We start from the raw sequence: 12,516 nt of genomic DNA on the forward strand, positions 1-12,516 counted from the left end.
ATCATGATTATCTGGGGGAAATCCAAGAGCAGAAAGAAGCCAGATCCTTGGGAAGGCTTCCCTTGATCACCACTCAGCACTCCCGCCGGCTGGGGTAATGGATGAGTTACGGGTGCGCGTTGACTGATCATAACATTCGCGCGAACCAAGCGTGCTGCAAAGGGCACTGGAAGCGGCGCTCATTATCTCCTTCTCCCAACCGCTAATTGGGGTCACGGAGTGATTTTTGGAATGGTGGTGCTGCTCCATCCTGACGGCAGCCACGTGCTCCCAGTGGAGCGCGCGCGGCGCTCACGGAGAGCCCTTTCTCCAATCGGGAAGGTGGGAATCACCGTGATGGCGCTGGCATTGGCAGGACCTGCTCCACGTGCAACAAGGCCGGGGCCTCTTCCGTGTCCAGGGTGAATATATTGGCCCAGACTCCTCCTTTCTCTCCAGCAAAAGTGAGAAAAAAAAGAAGCATCCTGCTTTTTTCCACAATAAGGAGCAGAGATACCTCTGGGGAAAAGCCACCCGCCGCTCGGCTCTTTCCCGGGATCAGCCTGGCCATGGAGTGGCATCGCAGGGTGGCAGGACCCCCTCGGCAGGGCCGTGCCGCCGGCGCGGGAGCTGCTCCGGGCGCCTGGTGCGAGCTGAGCTTGCGGCGCGACGGCCAGATCGTGCGATAAAGATGTAAAGCGAAATTGGGGCTAAATGCAGTAATCTGCAGAGCTTCCCACCGGGGTGTTAGCACTGGGGTTGTAAATTCGTTGAAATCAAAGACTCATAAAACATGCAAATGGCTCTGTGTGCACTCGCCCATCTCCTTCCCATGCCTTGGCCCCTCTCCCCCATCCTCTGCCGCCCTATCTCTCCATCTCTTCTTTCCATGAGCTTGTCCCGCTCTCCCGAGGAGCTTGTTAGGGCGAGGGAGGGAGTCGTTAAGAGACATTTTTGTGGTTCTGGGCAGCAAGTCAAAAAAAATCTGCTTTTCCCCCGCCACCCTGCCCCCTCCGCCGTCCCAGGCGCAGGGACGCGTCACCCCAAGCCTCCGCAGCCATCCAAATAAACAGTCATTAAGATCCTCCCAGTGATGCTCGTGCAAGAGCAGCACTGCTGCGCGCCTGCTTGCCAGCCGCTTTATCCCTTGGGGAATTGCTGGGAGAAACCCCCTTCCTGCCCGGCCCTGCTCTCCCGGTGCCCGCGCGATGCCGAGCGTGCCGGTCCGGGCAGCGAGCGGCCGCCCCGGAGCCGGGCGACGGCCTGGGCGCACGCAGACTCTCTGGAGCCTCCGACGTCAATCCTGGCGGGAGCGCGCCAGCTCTGAGCTCATCCACGTGAGATCACAGCACCGGCGGGGAGGTGGGCGCCGCGCTCCTGCCCGGCATCCCGGCTCGGCCTCCGGCGGAGAGCTGCGATAACGTGGGCCCTCCCGGCTGGATGCATCCGTCCGTCCAGGCTGCTCGTGGCCCCCACATTCGTGCAGCTGGATTAGACTTCTTCCTAACCAGACGGTGAAGGTCCTTGTGCCTGTTTCCAGCCTTTTAGGCTCCTTTCATGCTTCCTGGGCTGTGGAAATGTGCAGAACCGCTCACACCGCCGTTTCCTCGGGAATTTCATTGACAAGCTGCTTATCTTCTCTGCCAGCTCATTAACGCGCTGTTTATGCGTTCTGCTGGGTCATTAAGGCAGATGTTAACGAATGACCTCTGCAGCGCCCCTTAGATAGGCCTAACGCCAGCCCTGGCCCACGGCCCCGCTCCGCTGCAGGCCGTTGCTTTAGATACACGGGTTGCCACCACATCGCTCTTGATGTATCTCCCATTGAGCTGGAGGACTGCTCGCGCCCCAGCCAATTTGAGTAATTTTCAGCATGTTTTCTGCAATGTTGCTCAAAGAGCTAAAAATAACTCCCCACCACTTCGCACCCATTGACGCTAATCTCTAGAAAAGCAAGAGCAGCCGTCGCTGGCAGGGAGCTCTGCTCCGTGAACTCGTGTCCCCGCAGCCCAGGCTTCCGTAACTCCTCGGCACTCGGCATCGCTGCCGCTTCCGCGGAGCAGACTCTGGGCAGCTCCGTGGCACTGCTTTCCAAGACCTTCTCCTTGCCTCGAGCAGGCCCCGAGAATGAAGCCGTTCCCAGTCTCACCTTTACAGGGAGTTCAATATCTCCCACCCGGTTCAAAGAGCCCATGAATTTAAGCCAATATTCCTTCCTTCCCCGCGGTCCCCATGGAAGGGAGCGGTGCTGTTGAAGGCACTTAGGCATTAAGCCTCTGCTCCGGCCTACATTAAAGCACCTGACTAAAGCACGGAATGCCAGAGCCGGGACGATGCCAAGTGCCTTCCTGAATCCGCGTCCCTGACTTCCCGGTGCCTTTGGCCGCACACTCTGCGCTCCCGCTTTTGGCTGCTATTCTTCCCCCAGAGCCCCTGGCCGGAACTTTGTTCAGTTCCTTTTACATTTTCTCTTGCTTGCATGGATTCCCTTTTTTTAAATTTTCTTTTTAAACCTCAGATTCGAGAGTGGCCACTTCTGAAACATCAAAAATTTTATTCCTTGTCTTTTTTTTTTTTTTTTTCTCCAGGCAATTGTAGCTTACAACACCTTAATTATCGCGTCTCTGAAAACTGCTTAGAGATTTTAATACTTCCTTCCATGGACCATTATGCAGCAGACGTCTCAGCCCCATAAAATGTGCCTTCTGGAACCCGATCGCCTTGTGCGGCTGCATTTCCCGGCTCGCTCCTTGCTCTGATGACTCAAGTGCCTCCAGCTACCACCTTCCCTCTCCCCTCCCCTCCTTCCCAACACCTAGAAAAGATCGGAAGTGGCTTTTCCCGTGGCTGGAAGCACTGGGAAAACTGGGACTAATGAGCAAAGGGCCGTGGGTTGGGTTTTCTAACGCCTCCCCACACGCACTGTCCTGCGGTGAAGGGGATGCGACCTGCTGGGTGACGACGGCTTCGGTAAAACTGCAGGGCGTCCTGGCGGATTTTTGGTTAGAATATGGATGTTTCATTTGCATTGCATTACGCAGCTAGTGAGCTTGTTGCATCACTTTAATCAAGCAGCACATCTGCAGAAGGTGCAAGTCTCCAGGAGTCTGAGCGCACACATCATGGTATAAATCACAGCAAAGGAAGATCCTTGACATCACCTTCATTTTTTTTTTAATTTGATCTTCTGGTCTAGCAGCGTTATGTGGTTTTCTGGCATCTGCTTTTCCTGGCTGTTTCCTGGGCACAAGGGCTGTCAGAAAGCTCCACACATGCCCTGTCCTGGTATTTTAAAGTTTTTGTTTGTTTGTTTTGTTTTGTTTTTTAACAAAGGTTGGATTAATCCTGACTTTTAGCCCCAGTTCAGCTGCTGTCAGATGTGTATCCCACCCTGCATGGTAATTCTTCCTGGAAAAGCTCTGCTCAGGAGAAGGGCTGTGAATCCCCATGGAGGGATGCAGAGGAATCTGGGATAAATGGGCTGCACGAGCTCAGCCGTGTGACATCTCATACATTTGATCACAGAAAATAGTTAGGGGAAGGATCTGCCTAGTCCCTTAGTGCCCATTCCTTTGGGGTACGTGAAGTTTATTCCCTACCAATTTATATTTAGGTGGGTTTTAAATAACTCAGACGCTTCCCTTGGGGAGCCATCCCACAGGCGAACGGATTTCAGGACTAAGCAGTTTTTCCTGGTGTTCAGCCTAAATTTTCTTTTGCTCTGTTTTATCCCATTACTCTTTTGCTATAAAATTTCCCAGGCAATTTAAATATGAAGTGGTTGTGGATACACTTTGTGATGCAGATCATCCCCTGCTGAAGGCGTGATTGAACATGATACGGAACTGCAAGGCACGGGAGGAGGGAGCAGGAGGCCCCGCAGCCCTGGGTGATGCTGGAACTCACTGAGGGGATCTCCTCCTTGTCTCATCCTTGTGGGATGAGGTGAGACGTGCTGGGCAGAGCAGAGAAGTTTAGAGGGCTGAATACCCCAGATCGCCCCCAGAAATTGCATTATTGCTTTAAATTACATTTAAAGGGAGGTGAGGAGCTGGGTGGGGGCAGGATGGAAGCGAGGAGACCAGAGTACATGTGCATGAAAGAGAGGAGCGGGGACAAGCTGACGCATGCAGGAAGGGGACAGCGTGATGTATGGGTAGAGGAAACACTGATGTGTGTGTGCAGGCAACGCCGCCACGCAAGGCAAGTCCAAGGCCCCAAACATATGAAGAATGCAGCAGTTAAACGATACCCTTTCTTCTCCCACAGCTGCCCTCTGGCTATATACAACTTAGCTGGACAAGCGCCAAAGCGAGTCCTTGGACGGGTTTGCAGAGCCCCTCGGCTGCAAAGGAGCCTTGCGCAGTGTTGCACGCTTGGAAGACAGAGCTGAGATCGCCAGAAACTCGTGACACCCAGGAGTCATTTAATATGTAGGCCAGCTGTCCCTCCTCAGAACATCAAAGGCAGCAAGAACAGCCCTTTGCTGCCAGAGCAGGGGAGCGCCGGCCAAGTCCCGCATCTTGTGTTTTGTGTGCGCGGCCTGGCCCAGCGCGGGGCTCCCGCTGCGCGCCCGTGCTGTGCTCTGCTCTCCGGGTGTGCTCGTGCGCCTTGCCCCGCAGGAATGCCTCCCGCGGCTGCGCCCGGCCTGCGCTGCATGTGTGTTTGTATTTGCCCCCGCGCCTGTGCGCACATTCGTGCCCTTGGCATGGGATCTTATGAGCGCCGCTTTCCCTGCCGTGCGGCCCGCGGATCCTCCTGGCAGGTGGGAGGGCTCGGGCTGGCGCAGCGGGAGCCCTCTGATCTGCTGCAGTCGTGCAAAGTGTGGGAACGGTGGCCACGGCGCCTGGCAGGTGCGTGCGTGGCATGTGTGATCCGCAGCGCTCTCCAGGCACGCTCTCTCAGGCACGCTTTCCCTGTGCACTCTCCCTGTGCACACTTCTCCTCGTGCACATTTTGTTCCTGTGCACGCTCTCCCCGTGCACACTTTGTTCCTGTGTATACTTTGTTCCTGTGCATGCTCTCCCCGTGCACACTTCTCCTCATGCACGTTTTGTTCCTGTGCACGCTCTCCTCGTGCATGCTCTCCTCGTGCACACTCTCCTCATGCACACTCTGTGCCCATGCACTCTCCATGCAGGGCACAGCCGTCGGTTGCTGCCAGGACGGAGGGCAGGGATGGGGGGAAAGGTCCCCCATCTGCCCCCATTCCCCCTGTGTGAACCCAGGAGCTGAGGGAGGCTCAGAGCTGAAGCCCCACACCAGCCCTTAGCCTGTCCTTCGTCTCAGCCCTGCTCCCTGCTCCTAGGGCCACCCGGTGTCTCCCTGGGAAAGGCTGGGATGCGACCGTGCCCTGGGCTGGGTGCAGCGCAGTGGGGACCTCGGCGCTCACCTGCCAGTGCATTGGGCAGAGAGGGACAAAAAGAAGGGGAGATTCCCCAGGCTGGGTATCCAGGGAAGGACGGGGAGTCTCTCCTCAGTCGGCGCTCACCCCGCAGCTGCTCAGAAATCCTGATCTGGGCATCTCCAGGAACGGCAGGGCCTTCTCCCACTGCCTAAGCTTGGGATTGCATCAGATTTGTCTGGTTAGCAGAAGTCACCGGTGCAGTCGAGGTTGGGAATGATTTCCCATTCTGTTTATTGTGTTTTACTCAGAATTTTCTGAGGAATCGTCCTTGTTTGGCCTCACAAAGCTCCATACTTGGTTTGCTTTGGATAAGCAGGGTTTTGTCTGAGCACATCTGGCTGGATGCTGCTCCTTGGCGCAGGAGCCGCAGTGGAAGTGAGTTTTCCTGTTCCTACAGGCCGGCTTCACCTCTTCACCCTGCCGAGGTGCCTATTGCTGAACTCTGGTGAATGGAACTTCCCCCTGAGCCTCGATGCCTTTCCCACGTTAGAAGTTAGAAGTATTTGATTTGCTTTGTGTCTGTTTGTCTAATGGGAAATTCCAAAGCGGGGAGAAACAATAAAAACATGAAGTTTAAGTGGGTATTTACTCAGCATATAAGCATACAGCTATCCTGGCGTGTCAGGCATGTGCACACCATTTTCATCTGTGATAAAGGGGCTCTGGGCGACCTTTGAATGCTTATTATTGACATTTCATATCTTAAACTTGTAATGAGTACCCAGAGCAGCCGGCGCTCGCCCTGGCCTGGCCGTTCACACTGCGCATGCGGATTTGTTTCCCTCCATCCTCAGGATGTGCCCGCGCTGGTAAGTGCCTGGCTGTCCCCCAGCTCTGGTTTGAGGTGAGGGCGGCCCCGAGGACACAGAGACCGTGCAGCATGCAAGGATTCTTTCAAAACAGGGCTTGGCGCCTTTTCTCCTCTTTTCTCTTAAAGAAAAATATTCAAATGCAAGATGCCTTTGTGCACTACAGGTTTGCACCTGGGTGCACCGGTTGCAGTATGAACTTTCCTGCATGAACATGGAGGTGGGTGCTGCTTTAGCGCTGTGCCACGGTGCCCGTGCTGCCTTGCACGGGGAAAGGCACGAAACACCGAGAGCCACCAGCGCCAGGGGACCGGGCCTGGTGGGAGGACCTCGCCGGGACCCCGGCCCAGGGAACCTGCAGTGGTTTTGCTGCAGTTTTTCTCTGCCCGGTATTGATTTATTTAGCGCGAGGGCGGGGGAGAACAGTGGGCTCATTCTTCGAAATCCCTCGTTCCTTGTTTCCCACCTGAGCTGCTCTCCTGTTGCACTCGGCATTGCCATGGCAACTAATTGTGATGTCATTTGCAGAGATTACGGGTCAGGAATACTTAGTGAGCGGCTGCGGCCTCCACTTCCAGGCCTGGAGAAGCTGCAATTCCCACTTCATTCCCCCAGTCCTTAGCCATGAGGTGGGCAACAGGTAGCCCCTACCTGCTAAAGGTATTTCCTGCCAGGAAAGCCCACGGGGTTATTCCGTCTGTTGTGACTCGTGTGATAACATCTTCTGGAGCTGTGTCTCTCCGCTCTCCATGTTGTGCTTCGTTTTCCAGCTGGAAGACATGACGGGAGACATGGGAGGGAGGGAAGCCACCGAGGCTCTAATGCAATTTTCAATTCCCCAGCCGGCTTACTTAGAATAATTACCTTTGTTGCAAGATAATTCATTATGGCGAGCTCCAAATCCTCCCACCTAAAATGAAAACAATTATTTTCTTCTTCCTCAACTTTTTTTTTCCCCCTTCTCCTTTGAATTAAGGTACCATTGGAAATACAATTCATGAACTCACTCACTTAGCTTAAATCAAACTGACAATTGTCTGCAGGACTCTAACTATGCCTGAAATGCCCAGCACAACCTAGTTTAAGTGGTCTGAGAGGGGGTTATACAAGACTCTGCTGTATACTCGTGCTTTCAGGAAAGCATCTGCACAGCTTCAGTTTAACAACATATTTAATTCCAGATTTTAATTTTTTAAACACAGATGCCTAATAAACCTCAGTACAGATTGGATGGGAAGGTTTTGCCATTTAAGGTGCCAGAGAAGAAATGCGTAAATAGCCAATTAAAAAAAGTAGTAAAGGAGACAGTGTTTCGGGTTATTGCAAAACAAGGTTTTTCTTTTCTTTATATATATAAAAAAGCTGAATGTAGAATCAAATTAAATGTATTTTTCAATCCCAAATATTTCACTGTTTTTTTCATGGAAATTCATTTCATTCTTTTTCATTGTCAAATGTAGGTGCCTTGCATCTTAAGACACAACTAAAAAAGAGCCCCTAAACCTGAGGGAGCTCTTTGAAAAAGACGGCGGAGCTGGGAGCTGTTCTGACCTGCTGCCTCCTGCCTTTCCCCCCTCTTTGGATGGGCACACAAGCCCTTTTAAGATTTGAATACAGCTATTCCTGCTGTTAACCTGAGAGAAGGGAAAAAAGAGATCTCTGGCATTTAAAACAACACCAAGGAGCTTCTGGTTTTTGGAAACACTGCCAGAAGCGGCAGCTTCCCCATGTCTGCATTTGCCCGAAAGGTGGCTGACAATTTGCCTAGCAGTTAGTTAACGGCTCTGCTTGCGGGGCGGGGGAGAGGAGAGGGCGTGAGGGGGGGGTCTCCCCTCGAGGTCGCCCCCGAGGGGTCCCCGTTCGCCACCCGGGACACGGAGGGCTCCGGGTCGTGAGGAGGGAACCACGGGGGGGCGGCAGCCGCTCGGCGCGGCGCGCGTGGGAGCGCGCGGAATCTCCGCGAGACCCCCAGCCAATGAGCGCGCGGCGCCGCGGAATCTCGGCGGGGCACTCAGCCAATGAGCGCGCGGCGCCGCGGAATCTCGGCGGGGCGCTCGGCCAATGAGCGCGCGGCGCCCGCCGCGCCGCCGCCTCGCGGCCGCCAGGGGGCGCTGCAGCACCGCAGCTGGCGGCGCGCGCCGCGCCGGGACCGGGGCCGCCCCCGCGGGGGACGAAAACGCGCGGGGGCCAAACGGGGCGGGTTGGGGGGGCTCTGCTCGCCGCCCTCTCGGGCAGGGGAGGCACCGCGGCCCCGACGTGGCACCCGCGAGACGGCGCCGTGGGGGGATCACAGTCCCCACGCTCGGGTGCAGGGGGGCCCGCTCCGTCCCTTCGAGGGACACCGGTCGGGGGCAAGTGCGGGCGCCCCGACGACACGGGGATGGTGGTGGCGGCGGTTGGGTCTCCTTTAACAGCACGACGGGGCGGACCGAGGAGGCAGAAGCCCCGCCTCCATCCCGCCCCCCCCCCGCCGTCGGGGGCGGGGCGAGGGTGCGAAGGCCCCGTCGGGGCGCGTGGTGATTGGCTGCGGTGTGAGGGCTGCCCGCGCGGCTGCCTGCGCGGGGGAGTAGAGCGGCGACGGGGCGGGCGGCGGCGCTGTGCGAGCCGGGCCGCGGGAGGGGACGCGCCGCCGCCCGAGCCGAGCGGAGCCGCGCGGAGCCCAGCGGAGCCCGAGCGAGCGGAGCGGAGCCCCGGCACCCGCAGCAGCAGCAGCAGCCGCGTGGAGCAGCGCGGCCCCGGGGGCGCGGCGCCGATGCGCGTCCCGGCGGCCCGACGCGGCTGAGCGGCGATGGGCGCCTGAGGCGGCGGGAGGCGCGGCGCGGCGCGGCCCGTCCCGCCGCCCGGAGCAGCAGCGGCGGCGGCGGCGGAAGATGGCGCGGCCCCGCGGCGGGCGGTGGCTGCTGGGCGTCCTGCTCGCCCTGTGCCGCCTGGCCGCGCCGCTCGCCAAGAGCCTCGAGCCCGTCTCCTGGAGCAGCGGCAACCCCAAGTACGTGCGAGCGCGGGCGGCGCGGGCGCCCCGGTGCCGGGGCGTGGGAACCGCTGCTCGGACGGCGCCGGAGCCGCGGGCGGCACCGCCGCCTCCCGCTCCGAGCTGCTCCGCGCCCCTTTGGGTCATTATTATTCTTATTTTTATATATATCTTTCCCTTTTTTTTCTCCCCCCGGCGCGGGGTTCGCGGAGCGCCGTGGCTCCGGGGCTGCTTTGTGCGAGACACGAGAGCCCCGACAGGTTTTGCTGGGTTCGTTTCGTGCCTTTCTTCCCTCTTCTCCGTGAAACCCGGTGCTGAAGCGGCCGCGACTCCAGATGCCAGCCGGGGTTGCCGGCTGGGGCGAGCGGAGCTGCAGGGACATCGCTCAAAGCCGCCGAGGATCTGGTTCTGCCCGTGCCTTTTGTGCGCGGAAACGCTGCGAGAACTTTGTTTTCGGGGGAAAGCCGTGAGACACGGGAAGCTGTGGTGACTTTTGCGGGTGTGGAGGAATCCTAGGGCTGCCTGGAGCTTTTTGCAGCGCCAAGGCCAAGAGGAGCTCGGCCCCGCTGGAAGTGGGTGTCCGGCGGGCGCCCTCGAGACGGCCGCGGGTCCCGCTCCGGCCCGCACCGCTGCTCCCCCGCGGCGCGCTCCTTTGTCGAGGGCTTGCCGAAAATCTGGACCAAAAGGCAACTTCTGCAACCTCAATAAACCCTCCTTTCCGCCGTTTCACGGAGCTCTGCAAGCGGCAGCCGGGGCGGCAGTTCTGGCTCCGATTCTCCTTCCCGTTGGCTCTGGGAGTTGGTCTTGAGGGATATAAATCGGCCTCGCCAGCAAAGATTGTAAACTTCGGTGCCAGCCTGTGTTTAATCATGCCTCCGTCTGGCACCTCCAGCGCGTATTGCTTTAGGTGACCCAGGGCGCGCAGGCGTGCTGAGTGCTTTAGACCTAGCTCTAGAAATGCTGCTCTCTGCGTGCCGAGTAATAAAATACCCGAGCTGCTCATCTGCCTGCTGGTGCGCGGAGCTCCTCAAAACGCCCTTGCTTGGGAAACACTTAGAAGATTGGAGGATACTTTTTTATTATTCTCTTTTTTTTGAACCAAGCAGATGCTTTTTTGGTGCTTGGCTCTTGGTACGTTGGTGGCTACGTGTCGTGTTTTTTCTTGGTGTGAAAGGAGAGGTGCTTTTTTCTCTCCTCCTTCTCTGGCTCTGGGAATATCTTTCCCTAGGATCGCTGATTGCTCGAGATCTGCCTGGGCCTTGGCCTCTGCTTCGTGCCCAGGCCGGACTTGGGAATTTGGGGCGCCCCGGCTCGCTCGGTGCCCCCATGGGAGGCTGTGCTCCCGGGGGAGGCCAGCATGGGCAGCCCCCCCCAGGGCTCCTGCATCCCAGGATCTTGCTGCCACAAACACCCTGCGCTCCGCTCCTGCGCTCCCCGAGCCCAGCAGCGCCTGTCCGGTCACGGACAAAGCTTGGGAAACGATCCGGATCCAAACAAGGCTTGTCCGTGGGGGCGGGCAACAAGGGAGGATGCGAGTGCCCCGGACGGGCCGGCGCTTGCCCCCCTTTGCCTCGAGTCCTGCCGAAACCTGGCACTGAAACCTGGCATTGGCCGCTCCTCATGGAATCCATGCAGGCGACTCCCCGAGCTCCAGCTGCGCCCTTAGCTTAAAGATAGGAACAATGAAAGTGGCTTTTCCAACATGCCTGGAATTAAAAAGTAACTAGAGGCTTTAAAGGATCTTTAAACACTCGGCATGGTTACTAATGACCAGTAGATGTTTTGGGACTGATTAGCTGGGGATGTTTTTGGTAGCCCTCTTGCTGGGCTTTATCTTGTAAATCACAGGCTGTTTGTTTGTCTTATCCCCTTCTCCTCTTTGGTTGGAAAAAAATCCAGCTTTTATCTTGATTATTTCCCCTCTGTCTTCCTGTAAAGAGAGAGGGGTGGGGGGAGAAATGAAATGGTTCTAGGAAAACTGAAACAACTTGGCCATGCTTTCGACCTGGACACTCTTGTGTCCAGCTATTTTTTGCTTGGGGAGGGAGCAACTTTGTTGGCACTTGCACGTGCACATGAACTCATGGATTCTGCTTCAGTGCCTTAGAAAAGCCGGGGAAAGGTCTCTTGTGGCGGGCAGATTCCCAAGAAGCGATTTCTCTGATTTCCACCCCCTCTCCCCCTTTGAAGATATCTCTGTTAGCTTGGAGAAGGGAAATAAAGAAAAAAGAAAACCCACAACTTTTACCCTTAGGAATTGATCTTTTGTGTTTATAAGCCTGCTATGTCAGCACGAAGGTAGGAGGGGGAGAAGGAAAAAGCAAATTAGTTCCAGAAACCACCACCTTTTTTTTTTTCCTTTTTTTTTCTTTTTAATTTTGTTTTAGAAAGAGTACTTAGAGATAGAAATCTCTTTGACTTCACCCCGCGAACTGGAGCAACCTGCAGGTAGCCGCGTGCGAGGCGGCGCCGGTCCCCGGCGCGTTTGGCAGTCGCGGGCGCTGCCCGGGCAGGACGGACGGATCCCGGCCGGTTCTGCCCCGTGCAGCCGGTTCTGCCCCGTGGCGGGGAGCAGCGTCAGCCCCGTGAAGTCAACCTTGCAGCTCGCTGTTGTTAACGGCCAAGGCCGGGAAAGTCGGGAGGAGCCCGTGGGAATAGCGATCGTGGCAGCTGGAAGCTTTGCCATCTCTCTCGGATGCCCCCCTTGCTCTGCTGGGAAACCCATGGAGCCTTCCATGGAACCTCCTGGACCCGGGAGCTCTGGTCCCCCTCGGGTTCCCTGTGACATTTTCCGGGGCGAACGTGGCGGTGGAGCTCGTGGCTTGGTGTTGACACACTGTGCGCTGGCATCCACGGGATGGACCTGGGGATCCTCCTGCTTTCCCCATCCCTCTTATTCCCAGTAACCATTGGAGCGGGGCTGGCTCGGAGGACTCGGGGCTGGGACAGGGCCCGGGAAGCAGCCACTTTGCCATGCGGAGCAGCCGGCGCTGGGCTCCCCTTCCCGCTCCGCTGGCTCAGCTCTGTGCAGCCCCAAACGCTGGGCTGGAGAAACCATTGGATTTGATGCCGTGGTGATGCTGGGGGCTGGAAAAGCTCTGGGAATCGCCGGGCTTTACCAGTACCTGCCAAGGGCGCAGGCCCAGCCGGAGCCGCCTCACGCTGCCGTTCCCGAGCTTCGATCCTCGTGTCCTCGGTGGCCGCCGAAGGCAGTAGGATGCTGGGAACGCCCTCCTGCCGCCTTGGTGGTTTTGGGGCTTTTTTGTGTTTTATTTTTTAAATTTTTCTCCTTTTTTTTTTTTTTTTTTTTGCTTTTCACCATTGTACCATGGTGCTTTCTTCTCCATTTTTCA

General features: G+C 57.0%; 1 protein-coding gene across 1 annotated transcript in view; it reads left to right on the forward strand.

The window, feature by feature from the left end:
• Positions 1 to 9,051: 9,051 nt before the first annotated feature.
• EFNB1 (ephrin B1) overlaps positions 9,052 to 12,516 on the forward strand; it is a 57,702-nt gene continuing 54,237 nt past the window's right edge. Inside the window, exon 1 of the mRNA XM_088538445.1 lies at positions 9,052 to 9,181. Coding sequence (XP_088394571.1) covers positions 9,066 to 9,181 — 116 coding nt within the window. The 5' untranslated portion in view covers positions 9,052 to 9,065. The remainder of the gene's footprint in view (positions 9,182 to 12,516) is intronic.

This window comes from Tinamus guttatus, unplaced genomic scaffold (assembly GCF_059628265.1).
Source record: "Tinamus guttatus ecotype Peru unplaced genomic scaffold, ASM5962826v1 Tinamus_guttatus_pri_ptg001087l, whole genome shotgun sequence".
Classification (NCBI taxonomy): Eukaryota; Metazoa; Chordata; class Aves; order Tinamiformes; family Tinamidae; genus Tinamus; species Tinamus guttatus.